This window comes from Mustela erminea, chromosome 18, assembly GCF_009829155.1.
Source record: "Mustela erminea isolate mMusErm1 chromosome 18, mMusErm1.Pri, whole genome shotgun sequence".
NCBI lineage: Eukaryota > Metazoa > Chordata > Mammalia > Carnivora > Mustelidae > Mustela > Mustela erminea.
In genome coordinates, this window is record NC_045631.1 from 47,759,177 (window position 1) to 47,774,839 (window position 15,663).

Genomic DNA, 15,663 nt, shown 5'->3' on the forward strand with positions numbered 1-15,663 from the left:
TTTTAGAAGGATTGGTATTAATCCTTCATTTTTTTTTTTAAGATTTTTTTTTTTTATTTATTTATGACAGAGAGATCATAAGTAGGCAGAGAGGCAGGCAGAGGTGGGGGGTGGGGGGGTGGGGAGCAGGCTCCCCGCTGAGCAGAGAGCCCAATGCGGGGCTCGATCCCAGGACCCAGAGATTATGACCTGAGCTGAAGGCAGAGGCTTAACCCACTGAGCCACCCAGGTGCTCCAGGTATTAATTCCTCTTTAAATGTTTGGTAGAATTTACCAGTGAAGCTGTCTGGTCCTGGACGTTTTAGTTTGTTGGGTGATTTTTGACTACTGACGTAATTTTACTTGTAATTAGTCTGTTCAGATTTCTTTTTCTTCATGATTAATTCTTGGTAGCTTTGATGTTTTTAGGAATTAACCCATTTCTTATAAGTTGTCCGATTTGTTGGCATAAAATTGTTCATAGTAGCTTATGATCCTTTGTATTTCTGTGGTATTTATTAGTTGTAATGTCTCCTTTTTAATTTCTAGTTTTACTTGAGTAAAATTTTTCCTTGATTAAGTCTAGCTAAAGATTTATCTCTATTTTATCTTTTAAAAACAAGCTGTTAGTTTCATTGGTCTTTTCCCCTTTTTTGGTGTTTGTTTCACATATTTCTGTTCTGATCATTGTTATTTCCTTTCTTACAACTTTGGGCTTCTTTTGCTTTTTTTTTTTTTTTTTTCCTAGTCTCCTTAAGGAGTAATGTTGGGTTGTTTAAGATCTTGTTTCTCTTTTTTTCTTCCAATTTTATTGAGATAGAGTTGACATACAGCACTGTGTATGTTTATATATGATGACTGGATTTACATATCTTGTGAAATGATTACCAATAACTAATTAACATCCATTATCTACAGATAGAAGAAAAAGCAAAAGTTTATTTTTCCCTTGTGTTGAGAACTCCAAAGATCTACCATAACTTTCAAATATGGCAGAGTTACCTATAGTGATCATGATGACACTATATTCCTAGTACTAATTCATCTTATAACTAAAATTTTTTACCTTTTGACCACCTTCATCACATTCCTCCCCTCACCTGCCTCTCGTAACCAGAAATCCAATATTTTTTTGTATGAGTTTGCCCCCCCCTTTTTAAGATTCCAATTATAAGTGGTTTCTTATAGGTCTCATGTAGACCCTGTATTTGTGAGATGATACAGTAATTCTCTCAAGGTCCATATCCATGTTGTCACAAATGACAGATTTTCTTCTTTTTTTTAATTGAATTTATTTATTTGCCAGAGAGCACAAGCCGGGGGGGGGGGGGGGAGCAGCAGGTAGAGGGAGAAGTAAATTCCCCCCTGAGCAAGGGGCCTGATGCAGGACTCAATCTGAGGACCCTGGGATCATGATCTGAGCAGAAGTAACTAACTGAGCCACCCAGGCACCCCACATTTTCTTGCTTTTTATGACTGAATAATTCATCCATCATTAGACACTTAATGTGTTCATATCTTGAGTATTGTAAATTCTGTTATGAACATGGGATAGCAGATAATCTGTACCCCAGTGTTTTTGTTTTCCTTGAATATATTCCAGGAGATAAAATTGCTGTATCATATGATAAATTATATTTTTAATTTTTTGAGGAACTTCCATACTCTTTTCTATGGTGCCTGTACCAATTTACATTTCTACCAACAGTGTATAAGGGTTTTCTTTACTCCATAGCCTCTCCAACTCACTTTATTTCTAGTCTTTTGGTGATAGCCATTCTAATATTCTAATAAAGTGCTATTTCACTGTAGCTTTAGTTTGCATTTCTGTAATGATGAGTGGTGTTGAGCACTTCTTCATGTACCTGTTTGCTACTTGTAAATCTTCTATGGAAAAATGTCTATTCCATTCTTCTGTCCGTTTTTAAATTTGATTATTTGGCTTTTAGCTATTGAGTTGTAGGAGTTCTTTATATATTTTGAATATTAACCCTTTATCAGATCCGTAATTTGCAAATATTTTTTCACATTCTTGAAGCTTTCTAGTTTGATGTAGTCACACTAATTTTTTTTATTTTGTTGCTTGTACTTTAGGTGTCATATATCTTGTTTTTTAATATATGCATTTATCACTATGAAATTCCATCTTAGAACTGCTTTTGCTACATCCCTTAGGTGGGTTTTTTTTTTTTTTTTTTGGCCTGTTTTATTAAACAAACGGGTTCCGTTTTATTTTAGAGCAAGCTTGTGTGAATAGGGGGTGGTGGGAGAGGGAAAGAGAGAGCATTCCAAGCAGGCTCCGCACCCAGCATGGAGCCCTGTGCAGAGCTTGATCCCACAACCCTGAGATGATGACCTGAGCTGAAATCAAGAGTTGGACACGTAACTGAGACACCCAGGTGCCCGCTACATCCCATAGTTTTTGATGTTTTATTTCCTTGTCCATCTGAAGATTTTTTTTTATTTCTCCTTTGATTTTTTTCTTTGACCTTCTAGTTGTTCAATAGTGTATTGTTTAATCCTTATATATTTGTGAATTTCCCAGTTTTCTTCTTGTAAATGCTTTCTAATTTTAAGCCATTGTGTCAGAAAAGATGCTTGATATGATTTCAATCTTCTTAACTTTATTAAGATTTGTTTGGTGGCCTAACATATGACTGGTCCTGGAGAAAGTTCCTGTATGCTTGCGAAGAATATATATCTGCTGCTTTGGGATAGAATGTTCTGTAAATGTCTGTTAAGTGTCTGTTAAGTGTCGTATTACTATTTCTCCTTTCTATTTTAGGTTTATTAATATTCACTTTACATATCTACATACTCCTGTGTTTTGTGCATACTTAGCAATGTTAAATATGCTTTATGATTTGTCCCTTTTATTATATAATGATCTTTGTTTCTTGTTACAATCTCTGTCTTAAAGTCTGTTTTGTCTGATAGAAGTATAGCTACCATAGCTTGCTTTTGGTTTCCATTTGTGTGAAATATCTACTTCACTTTCAAGCTGTGTGTGTCCTTAAAGTTTGAATCTTGCAGTCAGCATGTAGTCGCGTCTGTTTTTTTATCCATCTAGCCACTCTCTTTCGATTGGAAAATTTAGTCCATTGACTTTTAAAATAATTGTAATTGTCAGTTTAGTGTTGCTGTTTTGTAATTCCTCTGTTCTCTTGCTTTGTGATTTGATGATTTCCTCTATGCTTAGTCTTATCTTTTGTGTATCTGTTATAGGTTTTTGCAAACCTTTAGTAGGTTTGCAAACCTAAAACCTAAAGCCTATATAAAATGTCTTCTAGTATTCTAAGTTGATAAGAAATTAGAGTGCATACTAGAGCCTGCTCCCATACATAATTCTTAATGTCATAATTTACATCATTTTACCTTGTGTAGCCATTAAAAAATTGTTATTTTTGCTACTTTTGTCTTTTAACTTTCATGCTAGATTTATATGTGATTTACCCACCAGTTACATTAGACTTCTCTGAATCTAACTATATATATTTCCGTTTGCCAGTGAGATTTGTACTTTCATATGCTTTCCTATTACTAAATAGCACCCTCTTATTTAAAGAAGCATCTTAAAAATTTCTTGTAAGGCTGTTCTAGGGTAAATGAACTCTGCTTCAGCTTTTGCTTGTGTGGAAAACTATTTCTCCAGTTCCAAAGGACAATTTTGCTGAGTCAAATAGCTTTTCTTGGCAGTTTTTCTCTTTCAGCACTTTGAATATATTGTGCTGTTCCCTTTGGGCCTGAAAAGCTTCACCTGAAAAATCTAAGGATAGTGGTATGGGGGTTCCCTTGTACATACCAAGTTGTATTTCTCTTGTTACTTAAAAGATTCTCTCAAATTAAATTTGACTATTTATTTATAATGTGTGTTAGTGTGGGGTCTTTGGATTCATCTTATTTGAAAGTTTCTGGGCTTCCTGGATCGGGATGTCTGTTTCCTTTACCAAGGTTAGGGGAGTTTCTAGCCGTTATTTCTTTGAATTGGCTTTCTGGCTTTGTTTGCTCTCTTCTCCTGGGACCCTTATAGTGTGTGTATTGGTCCACTTGCTGGTGTCCCACAAATCCCTTTAGCTATCTTCTCTCTTTTTTATTCATTTTTCTTTTTGCTCCTCTGTCTAGATAAGTTCCACAGTTCTGCCTTTGAGTTTGCTCATCTTTTCTTATGCTTCATTTAGTCTGTTGCTCCCCAATATTGAATTTTTCAGTTTAGTTACTATATTTTTTAATTATGTGACTGATACTTTCTAATGTTTTCTCTTTGTTGAGATTCTCGTTTGGCGCACAGATGGTTCTCCTGATCTTGGTGAGCATCTTTATGACCACCATTTTAAAGTCTTCATCAAGTTAGAGTCCTTATCTCTGTTTCACTAAGGTTTATATGACTTTATCTAATTCTTTTGTTTAGAATGCATTCTTCTTTTTCTTCGTTTTTCTGTCTCTGTTGGCCTCTGTGCACTAAGTAAAACAGCCACTCTTCCAGTCTTAAAGGAGTAGTGCTTGTCCCTAGCTCTTGGGTGTCTGAAACCTTTGTGATAGTCCAAACTGCCACCTTTGTTCTTAATGGCTCCCAACAGATGAGGGTGTGCCAAGGCCCATTTCAGTGTAGGTTTTTTTTTCTCATTCACCTGAGGTATAGGAGTCTTTCAGCTAGTTTCTGGATTCCCTTCTGAGGGAACTGTTCCATGTATATAGCTGTGGATTCAGTGTGTCTGTGGGAGGAGGTGCATTCAGGAGCCTTCGTATTGCCATCTTAAACTGGAACCTTCTCATTTCTGTTTTTATATGGTAACAGCTCATATTTACTTACAAATGATACTGTGTTATTCTGCAACTTTTTTCTGTTAATGTTTTAAAAATCTGTGTTGATATTTACAGATCTAGTTCATTCATTTTTATTAAGTTCCACTTGTATGAAAATATGTATCACCATTTCCTCTATTGCAGGACATATAGGTTGCAAAAGTATAGTTATAAAAAGTAGAAACAATGAACAACCTGTAACATGGGCAAAGATTTCTCTAGAATTTTAGGCCACCTGGCTGGCTTAGTTGTAGAGCATGGGACTCTTGATCTCGGAGTTGTAAGAGCATGGGATTCTTATCTCAGGGTTGTGGGCTGTAAGTTTGAGCCCCATGTAGGGAATAGAGCTTACTTTTAAAAAAAACAAAAAAAAGAAAAGAAAAAAGTTTCCATAGGCTCTCCATCTAGTAGAACTGCTTTTCACTACAAAAATATTTTTTTTTCTCTTGATTGTTTCATCTTCCTCCCCTTAAACTTTCCCAAGTAATTGCTAGGTAAGCCTCACCTAGTAACCTACATGTTTCCCTTCTATACACATAAACGTATCCCATTTTGAAAACTGTAAGTCAAAATGTTATTTTCATTGGATCTTCAATGAAAAGAATACATTATGAATGTCCTAAAAACATCATTTAAAATCAGTTGTGCAAGTCCATTTTTCTTAATATCTTACTTTTTTATGATTTATCTATTCTAGAGAGAGAGGAGGTAAGCAAGCCAGGAAAAGGGCTGAGGAAGAGGGGGAAAGCCTCTCAGGCAGCCTCCCCGCTGAGCCTGGCGCAGGACACCAGCTTACTCTGAGGACCCTGAGATCCTGACCTGAGCCAAAACCAAAAGTTGGATGTCCAAGGGACTGAACCCCGCAGATGCCCCAGTCTTATTATTATTATTTTTTTAAGTAATCTCAGTGCCCAACATGGGGCTCAAACTCATGACCCCAAGATCAAGAGTTGCATGCTCCACTGACAGACCAATCAGGCACCCCCTTAATGTCTTATATTTGAAATTAATTCGAAAGATTTGAATTAAAAGAGTGAAAAAATAAAAAGCTTAGGGAAATTTGAATTCTTTGGGAAGGTTTATCTATAAAGATATCAAACTAATTTTCTTAACCTTAGAATTACTTCTCTGAAAAGACATGGAGTCTACGTCTACACAGCTAGCAGATGCCCAAGTACAACTAAAAACAGTGGAACATAAAACTGTTTATGAAGTGACTTGTTAGATCTCTTAGGCAGTATGGAATTAGGGGCAACTTAACTACATAAGGAAAAATTGGCACTACTTAGAAGATGCTGAATTATATTAACCTTTTCTTCTAAGCATGCTGCTTTATAAGGGTAAGATGTAGATGTACTTATATCCTACCTCCTCAGGACCTAGGTAGGTGTAAAAGGATAGCAGACACACAGCTTCGATGATTTAACATTTTCTTTCTCCAGCACCACTTCCTTCCACTTAATTCCACATGTTGCTCCATTTTCAACCCAAAGTTGAAAAGAACCTAAGTGCTTTTTTGAGACTGTATACCTTTGTGTATATTGGTCAGACTAAACATTACAAATAAATACAAATTAGTTAGGGGCACCTGGGTGACTCAGTCATTAAGTGTCTGCCTTCGGCTCAGGTTATGATCCCAGGGTCTTGAGATTGAGCCCCACGTCTGGCTCAGCAGGGAGTCTGCTTCTCTCTCTGCCCCTACCCCTACTCATGTGCATGCTCTCTCAAAAATTTTTTTGAAGATTTTTTTATGTATTTATTTGACAGAGAGAGAGAGATCACAAGTAGGCAGAGCAGCAGGCAGAGAGAGAGGGGGAAGCAGGCTCCCTGCTGAGCAGAGAGCCTAATGCGGGGCTCAATCCCAGGACCCTGAGATCATGACCTGAGCCAAAGGCAGAGGCTTAACCCAATAAACCACTCAGGTGCCCCTCTTCTCAAAATTTTTTAAAAAAATACAAATTAGTTACAGGAAAGAGTACGTTTAGCACATTCACAGTCATTCGTTTTGGATTTGGTAATTTTACTATTTGATTGGCTCTATAGGAACTAATGGTACATGTCTCTTCCATGTTTTAGGACTTTCCACTCATAGAAAGCCACCCTACAGATCTCATTCGCTCTCTCCATCTCCAGTTAACAAAAATACACAGTTCCATATAGAGAGAAAACGTCAGCGAAAGCCAAAAGAAACAGATATTCGCCAATTCCAAGCAAAGGTACATCCCATCTTTGACTATGATTGGATAGCAGGCAATACTGTTTACCTTCAACCAAATACTACAGTGAATGTCCTGCTGATTAAAGGCTTCAGGTGCATTTAATATTCTCGAACTGAGTGGATGGTAGGAGATTATGGGACATAGCTTTTATGTCCCCCGTCCCACCTTTATGGAACATAAGATTTATACTTGTGATACTCTAAGAAAACTAACCTTGTCAGATATAACCCAATACTCAGCGGATTCAAAAAGAGTAGATCAGTGTGGGTTGATATTTTCAGAGAGTGCTTTAGAAAGGATGAGAATTGGACATGGATTAAAAGGGATAGGCTAGTTGAGTTTCAGGTAGGATTAAAGTGCCAAGACAGGAATGGGAGGGTGGTTAAGATTCAATATGGAGAATGTATGATTACCAAGGAAGGCTTTCTGCTGTGGAATAGGGATTTTGAAATGCAGATTAATTTAGAACATGTACATTGTTTGCTATAGTATGTTTTATGATAGTGAAAAACTGAAATTAATTCAAATGTCTTATAATAACATGTAACTTCCATTCAAAGAACTATGAAAGTAATAAAACCAGAAAACAAAATATGCATTTTTGGGTTATGTCCCAATTACATGTCTGTTAAATATGTTTATGTTTATAATGTTTATAATATAATATTAAATATATTTAGGATAACAGGGACCCAAAAGGAACTTTAAAAAAAAAATGGAATGACAGAATCTTAGGTTAATATTTTTCCCTTCATTTTCATTTTTATATGCTTTTATTAACTGTAATGTCATATGGCTTTCTCTGCTCTAGGCACTAACTGAAGCATTTGAAAGGGAACTAAGAAGAAATAAAGTTCAAGAGAATATTGGATCTCTAGGAATAAATGAGGAGGAAACAGTGGGTAAAAGTCTCTACTATAATAAATGCAACTTGATCAGATCAGTGGAAAGTACAGAGATCTTTCTAATTTTTTTTATTTGAAGAAAAATTTTTTTAAAAGATTTTATTTGTCAGAGAGAACACACGCAAGCAGGGGGAGCGGCAGAGGGAGAGGGAAAAACAGACTCCCCGCCTAGCAAGGAGCCCCATGTGGGACTCGATCTCACAACCCTGGGATCATGACCGAAGCTGAAGCAGATGCTTGGTACCAAAAGATTCCAAACACTTTTCCTTCCTGCCCAAAACACCCATCAGTTTTTAAGAAGTTCTGTTCATCAGGGGTTTAAAAGATAGTTGGGGGACACCTGGGTGGCTCAGTTGGTTAAGACACTGCCTTCAGCTCAGGTCATGAGCATAGGGTCCTGGGACCAAATCCCGAATCAGGCTCCTTGCTCTGCAGGGAGCCTGCTTCTCTCTCCACCTCTGCCTGCCATTCTGCCCACTTGTGTGCACACGCACGCGCGCGCTCTCTCTCTCTCTGACAAATAAATAAAATCTTTAAAAATAAAAGATAGTTGGGGCTGACAGGTTAAAGGGGAATGAGGAGATCCCACTTACTCTGTGCCTGAGTGGAAGAAGCACAAAGCAGACATGTCCATTGCCTTTTCAAAAGGATGGTTACAGAAACTAAGTGAAAACAGGAAAAATGCTTGTGCTGAAATGTTCATGAACAAAACAGGATATAAAATACAGTATGGTTATGATAAACATTATTTAAGAACCTTTTTAGTTTACATGGAAAAAGTTGTCAAAGAAGCCAGTACATCAAAACATTATTAGTGGTTGTATTTAGGGTGTGGGACTACGTGACTCTGAAACTCAAAAAGGATTCAGTGCTTTTTAAAATTCCAAAGGGTGCCAGAAGCCAAAAGATGCTTTTAACTCAGATAAACACTAACCATATTTTAGAAATTGGAAGTAAGGTATTCGGTTGGGGATTAGTTAGCTATTTTTTTCAATGTGTAATATTTAAGATAATGTATGAGAGAGTTATTAGACTTTTACTTGTATTGTTTTATGTCTGCTCCTAAGGAAAAAATATACAGAGAAGCTGCTCATAAAGGAACTCCAAAACGTAGTCAGCCCTGGAAGACTTACTCTAGAAAAACCACAACTCCAAGTCCAAGAGGTGGCTTGCCAAAGCCAAATAAAGCAGTTCCAAGTAAGAACCACAAAAGTGTACTTTATGGAAAACTGGCATTCTTTGAAAGTGTGTGCTACATTCCAAGGACACAGCACTGAAAACTTAACATCCACCAGTTAGCTGGAGAAAGTTCCTCTTTTATCACTGCCATATGCTAGATTTCTATAAAGAGAAAGATAAAACTTGTAAATAAGGCATTTATTTAAAACTCTTAATAACCTTCGGAGGCCCAAATATTGGTACCGGAGGCACAAATGGGCAGGACTACCTGCTGCTCCGGCTGCAGCTTCACTCTGTTCACTCACACTAGTTGCTTCTTTGTTTCTGGGAAGTTGGTAGAACCCAAGGGTTGCTCCAAAGCAAGCAGATATCCCATCCAGCCCTGTTATATTGACAGCTGGTGCTAGTGAGTGTTCGAGTCCTGGTACAAGGAAAACGAGGTCATGTGAAATGCCAGGGTTGCATTTCCAACACTGCTGGCCACCTGACGACATCCCACCAGAGACTTTGCCTCCCAGTAGGGCTGAGGAGTGTTTGGCCACACACAGAGCGTCCACCCCAGTCGCTGAGTCAGCTGAGCAGTTAGGATGGACTTCACCAGAACAGCATGTCATCAGTCAGAATGTTGAGCTGATTCTCATCCTTACCGGTAGTTGGTGTACTCGGATCAAAGGAGTGCAGAAGTTAATGACATATGTTTAGATTTAGTCTCCAGGATCAGAACTGCATCACTTATAAAGCTTTGCTCTACCAGGAAGGTAGAATGAGAGTGCTTATTAAAAGCGATCAGCAAGTCTCTCAGATTAAAGGGTTTTGTGCTTGTTTTGTTTTACCTTGCAGTGAAAGTAAATGAACACAGTCTACTGCCCCTCATGCTGGAGCAATTTCCATTTCTCTATGTTTCTGGCCAAACACTAAGCAAAATGTGGAAACAGCAAATTACACAGGTTGAACAGCTCAAAAAAGATGCATATAGAGAAAATCGATCAAAGAAAAAACTTCAGGATGAAGTAAGTTAACTGTCAATTACAAGCTTAGGAATATAAACCAGAAAGGGGAAGAGCTTATCCTTCAGAATTTAGTGAATAGCAGTATTAACCTTCTTCCTTTCTGTCCCTCTTAAAGATAGAAGAAGCCTTAAAAAGGCATGAGCTCCTTACTGCACTTGTCAAGAAAGAATATGAACATAACAAGAGACTGGTATGTTAAGAGCAGGTTGAGTATTACAGTTTTGAGTTTGTAAGTTACATTAATTACTTGTATTTATACAGCTGGGTAATAGATTCACAGACATCTGTCTTTAACACTTGCCTATGGAAGCATTTGAGGCTGTAACCAAAACTGATGAGGGGCAAAGGTGCTAAATACTTTATACAGTTTCCTTTGGTTTTTATAGTAACATAATGGACATGTTTTCTCTGAGAATGCCAACTTGTATTTGGTCCCACTTACTCAGCAAGGGGCAAGGTTGAGATCTTAATTCAGGTCTGTCTCTGCCTCCACAGCAACTTCAAGGTACCAGGGGGGTTGTAAGCTAGTGTCGTTTGTCCTCTCTGACCTAAGCTCACAAGCAGAGAACTGAGCTAGTTTAACACCCTCCCTTCTGATTTGGATTGAGAATTATACAGAGCACAGCATCTTCTGTTGAGTATAATGGAGAGGACAGAGGTCAAAGACAGTATGTCGTGGAATACTATGCAGCCATCAGAAGAAATGAAATCTTGCCATTTGCGACAACATGGATGGAACTAGAGCGTATCATGCTTAGCGAAATAAGTCAAGCAAAGAAAGACAACTATCATATGATCTCCCTGATATGAGGAAGTGGTGATGCAACATGGGGGCTTAAGTGGGTAGGAGAATAAATGAAACAAGATGGGATTGGGAGGGAGACAAACCATAAGTGACTCTTAATCTCACAAAACAAACTGAGGGTTGCTGGGTGGAGGGGGGTTGAGAGAAGGGGGGTGGGGTTATGGACATTGGGGAGGGTATGTGCTTTGGTGAGTGCTGTGAAGTGTGTAAACCTGGCGATTCACAGACCTGTACCCCTGGGGATAAAAATACATGTTTATAAAAAATAAAAAATTTAAAAATCACACACACACACAAAAAAGACAGTATGTCGGAAGAAGGGATTTTAAAACTCTTGGTTGAGCTTTGCGCAGTGGCAATATCGTAGCCAATGAGGTTTATCCGAGGCGCGATTATTGCTAATTAAAACTCTTGGTTGAGATAAGCAGTGAGTATACTTCACTGCTTATTTCAGACAAAGAAGGGGAAGCTCTCAGAATCTGCATGTGGTACTTCCGGGGAAAAGAAAACAAGCGTCTGACTGGATACCTTGTTGAGGGCTTTATGCACATGACCTCGTTTCATTTTCACTACTTTGTAAGATACTAATTTCCTTAGTTTTGACATAAATAAATACTCTTGGTATAACTCAAACTTTGCTTGAAAGTCAGAATGGCTTTTTTCTACTCCTTTTAAGCTTGCATCTGGGTGTGGCTTTAGGTGACCCCCTAGGGGACACACGGGATGAGATGTGCAGTTCCACCAAGATCACGTATAGCAGTCATGGCTCAGTGGGGCAGCCTTCTGGACTGGTGATGAACCTCCCAACGCCTGGAAGGCTTCTGGGGGTTGACATTTTGTCAGAGTCTATGCCCGCGTATTAGGCCACTGGCCCCGCATGCTTGGCTCACTCCTTGAAGACTTCGTGATGGGGAGTGGGGCAGCTAAGAATGCCAGAGTCTGTCTTCCTCTTGTCCTTACTACCTCTTTTTCACTTTCCCTTTCCCAGCAAGACTTCAAGGACCGCATTCATAGGCAGAAGTTGACACAGTCAAAGATAACAGAAAATCGGCAGCAGATTGTCCGTGCCCGAAAATACTATGATGATTACAGAGTTCAGTTGCGTGCAAAAATGATGCGAATGAGGACGCGGGAAGAAATGGTAAATACAAGTTTTTGTTTCTTGTTTTGAAGATCGATTGACTGATTTTAGAGAGAGAGAGTGAGGGAGTGAGCGATGGGGAGGGGCAGACTCCCTACTGAGCTCCGAGCCCGACGTGGGGCTCTATCTCATGACCCCGAGATCATGACCTGAGCCAAAAATCAGAGGTCAGATGCTTAACCAACAGCCACCCAGGTGCCCTGTGTACATAGCTTTTTTGCAACCCTGTCAAAAGGGTGAATTTTATCTGTTAGCTTTCAGGACCACCTTCTTTGGGACTCCTGTGCCAGTTTGCATCCAAAACCCAAATGTAAGTCTTAAAGTGCCGGCTGTGAGAGTTTCAACTTGTCCATGCCTCATTTTGTTACCTGCATGGTACATTCCAGTCTGCTCCCAGTCTCCGGTGCCCTCATTCCCTCTAACCTGTCTGTGTCCTCCAGTGCAACTGCTTCTAGGGGTTTGAGAACGTGTTAGAAGGGACAGGGACTTAAGGTGTGACTAGATGACCTGGATTCCACATAAAACCGGGAAAGGAGTGTAGGACGAATGCTCTGTGAAGTATTTCTCCACATTATTTGTTCTCCCACCCTAATCAGGCTGAAATGCTTCATCTTTTGGGATTCCAAACTGGCGGTAAATTGCATCTCTAGAGTAAAACATTAAGGTAATGACAGTTAACAGGCATACTACTGTCATCGTCAGTTCTAGAGGATACTGAGGCTTTGAGAGGTTACGTAACTGGACTAAGGTAACACCGTTGACTAATGACAGCATGGCTGTAAGGACAGTGGGCATATGTACCTCCTGGGAGTAATTGGTTTTCCTCCAGCCCCATTTGAGGATAAGCACCTCACCTCGGTTGTGCACATGTGCAAATGCACCATTTGTTTCTTCTCTGGCTCGGGTTCTTCCCTTATAGATTGGCTGCTTGAGAATTGAAGAATTTGGGGGATACAGGAAAGGATGCTAAACACCACTGGTCATTAAGGAAGTACAAATAAAAACCACAATGGGAAACCACTCACTAAAATGGCTTAAAAAAAAAAAAAGGTGTTGGCAACGATACGGAGAAGTTACAGCCCCTCACGCAAGGCTGGCAGAATGGCACAGCCACTTTCGGTCACAGTCTCCCAGTTCGTCAGAAAATTAGCCTGGCTACCCTGTGACTCCGTAATTTCACTGCCAGGCGTACAGCCACACAAATAGGTGTGGCTGTGTACAGTTACTGTACTGTGTACAGTAACCTACAGCAGCTTTATTTATAAAACGCAAAAAGAGGAAAAAGCCTCAAAGGCCCATCAACTGATGGATAAACAAAATGTGATAGTCCCATATCACAGTATTATGTGGCAATGAAAAGGAATGAACCTTGAAAACATGGCAAGTGAAAGAAGCCAGATACAAAAGGCCACATATTTTGGGATTATAAGAAATAACCCAGATTAGGCAAATTTAGAGATATAGAAAGTATTTTAGTGGTTGCAGGGGGTGAGTGAGTGACCGCTGATGGGTGTAGGGCTTCTTTCTGAAGGGATGGTGATGGCTGCACAACTCTGAATATATAAAAATCTGTTGAATTCTACTCTTAAAAGTGTGAATTTGGGGGACGCCTGGGTGGCTCAGTTGGTTAAGCAGCTGCCTTCGGCTCGGGTCATGATCCCAGCGTCCTGGGATCGAGTCCCACCTCGGGCTCCTTGCTCAGCAGGGAGCCTGCTTCTCCCTCTGCTTCTGCCTGCCATTCTGTCTGCCTGTGCTCGCTCTCTCTCTGATAAATAAATAAAATCTTAAAAAAAAAAGTGTGAATTTTGTGGTATGTGGATTATATCTCAGTAAAGCTGTTACTTAAAACTGTGAAATAGAGGGGCACCTGGGTGGCTCAGCCATTAAACGTCTGCCTTCAGCTCAGGTCATGATCCCAGGGTCATGGGATCGAGCCCCACATCAGGCTCCCTGCTCTGTGGGAAGCCTCCTTCTCCCTCTCCCACTTCCCCTGCTTGTGTTCCCTCTGGCTGTCTTTCTGTCAAATAAATAACTTTTTTTAAAAACACAAAACTTTGTGAAATACAATCAGTACAGTTGGACAAAATGCTTCTAATTCCTCTATGAAAGTTCGGCATAACTTTATTTTTCTAACTAAACGACAGATATTTAAGAAATTGTTTGAAGAAGGTTTACAAATTCAAAAGCAAAGATTACGAGACCTAAGAAACTATGCCAGAGAAAAACGAGCTGAACAAAAGATACAGCACCAGAATGAACTAGACTCGATGGAGAACTACTATAAAGACCAGGTGAGCTCACTATTGCTGGTTCACATTCTCACGTGCTTCATCCTGACCACCTTGTGTCAAAAATCAGCTTATTCTATTTTATGAAAAACCTCCACAGAGTAACTCAGCCTGTCATTACACTGGTCAGACGGACTATTCATGATAAGCTAGTACTTGGCCACAGTACAGACTCTCTCTGTTACCTTGTTTCTATTAAAATAAAGATTTTAAGTCTGAACATTATATATCACGATTGTTAAATTTGGGTTACAGGATAAACATTCGGGGTTTTTTTCCTCTCTACACAGTTTTCATTGCTGGCAGAAGCCATATCACAAGAACGTCAGGAACTCAAAGCCAGAGAGAAATCCCAGGCCCAGGTAATAATTAACAGGATAGAAATCATTGATTTGCATTTTTAAGAATTAGAAAACAACTGTATTACATCTGTGATCCCAAACATTTATTCTATGGTTAATCCTATAAGTAGGATTGATCGTGTGTTAACTTGACCTGTTCAGTCTCTGTAAGAAGGACTGCGTGGTTATTAAAATTGCAGAAGCTTGAGGAGCTGGAAGGTAAAGGGGGAATAAAAACGGACGGGGGCCTGGGCAGATGTTACTAGCGGGATGACCTGAGTTCTCTTTTAGACCTTGTGTAAGGTGAAGAGGGAGCTGAGATCGAAGATGGAGAAGGAAATTCAGCAACTGCAGCGCATGATAACCCAGAACGACGAGGACTCTTTCTTCCGGGAATTAGAAGCTGAGCGCTTCAGAGCTCGGCTTCATCTGGCTTCTTTTCAGTACAGTAAGAATCCCTTCCTCTGAGGCCTGATTTTGTAAGTGCTTTCTGGAAGCCTTGACTAGGACAGAGCTAGAACGGAGCCAGTGAAGAGTCTAAACCAGGAGACTCATTTCTATATGCCTTACTTACATACTCACTCCAGTACTTTTTATGACATAATTTTTTTAAATAAAAATCATTTTCTCCAAATATACCACTTTGAATGTATGACTTAGGAGGGGGGAGAAGGCACACATTCACTGGGCAGAGTTGCACTAGAGTAACAAGCCTTGCTTGAGCAGCCAGCTCCTGAAGCCTGTTGCTGTAGTTCAGTAAAAACTATAAAAATCTCTAAGTCAGAGAAGCGCTAGGTGTGGGCTTGTCATCAGAGGCGGGAGCTGGGGTTAAATCTTGAAGACCCTGTGTGAATGGGTGGAGAGGTTTCATGTGGTGGCGGGAGGATGAGCATTCGTGTGTCTGGCTCCTGTTGGCCGAGGCCTGCGTGCGAGAGGCAAAGGGCGGCAGGCCGGACGGTACAGGCCTCAAGCAGCACTAGCGCCTGCCGGTGG

At 39.7% G+C, this 15,663-nt stretch overlaps 1 protein-coding gene and 1 pseudogene across 3 annotated transcripts in view; both read left to right on the forward strand.

Moving 5' to 3' along the window:
- CEP95 (centrosomal protein 95) overlaps nt 1–15,304 on the forward strand; it is a 42,002-nt gene extending 26,698 nt beyond the window's left edge. For all 3 annotated transcript variants that reach the window (XM_032319920.1, XM_032319922.1, XM_032319923.1), the window contains 9 exons: nt 6,859–6,998; nt 7,813–7,899; nt 8,974–9,103; nt 9,926–10,095; nt 10,211–10,285; nt 11,889–12,041; nt 14,186–14,332; nt 14,620–14,691; nt 14,962–15,304. In XM_032319920.1, coding sequence (XP_032175811.1) covers nt 6,859–6,998; nt 7,813–7,899; nt 8,974–9,103; nt 9,926–10,095; nt 10,211–10,285; nt 11,889–12,041; nt 14,186–14,332; nt 14,620–14,691; nt 14,962–15,138 — 1,151 coding nt within the window. In that variant the 3' untranslated portion in view covers nt 15,139–15,304. The remainder of the gene's footprint in view (nt 1–6,858; nt 6,999–7,812; nt 7,900–8,973; nt 9,104–9,925; nt 10,096–10,210; nt 10,286–11,888; nt 12,042–14,185; nt 14,333–14,619; nt 14,692–14,961) is intronic.
- LOC116578651 lies at nt 11,242–11,373 on the forward strand (annotated as a pseudogene).
- Nucleotides 15,305–15,663: the final 359 nt, after the last annotated feature.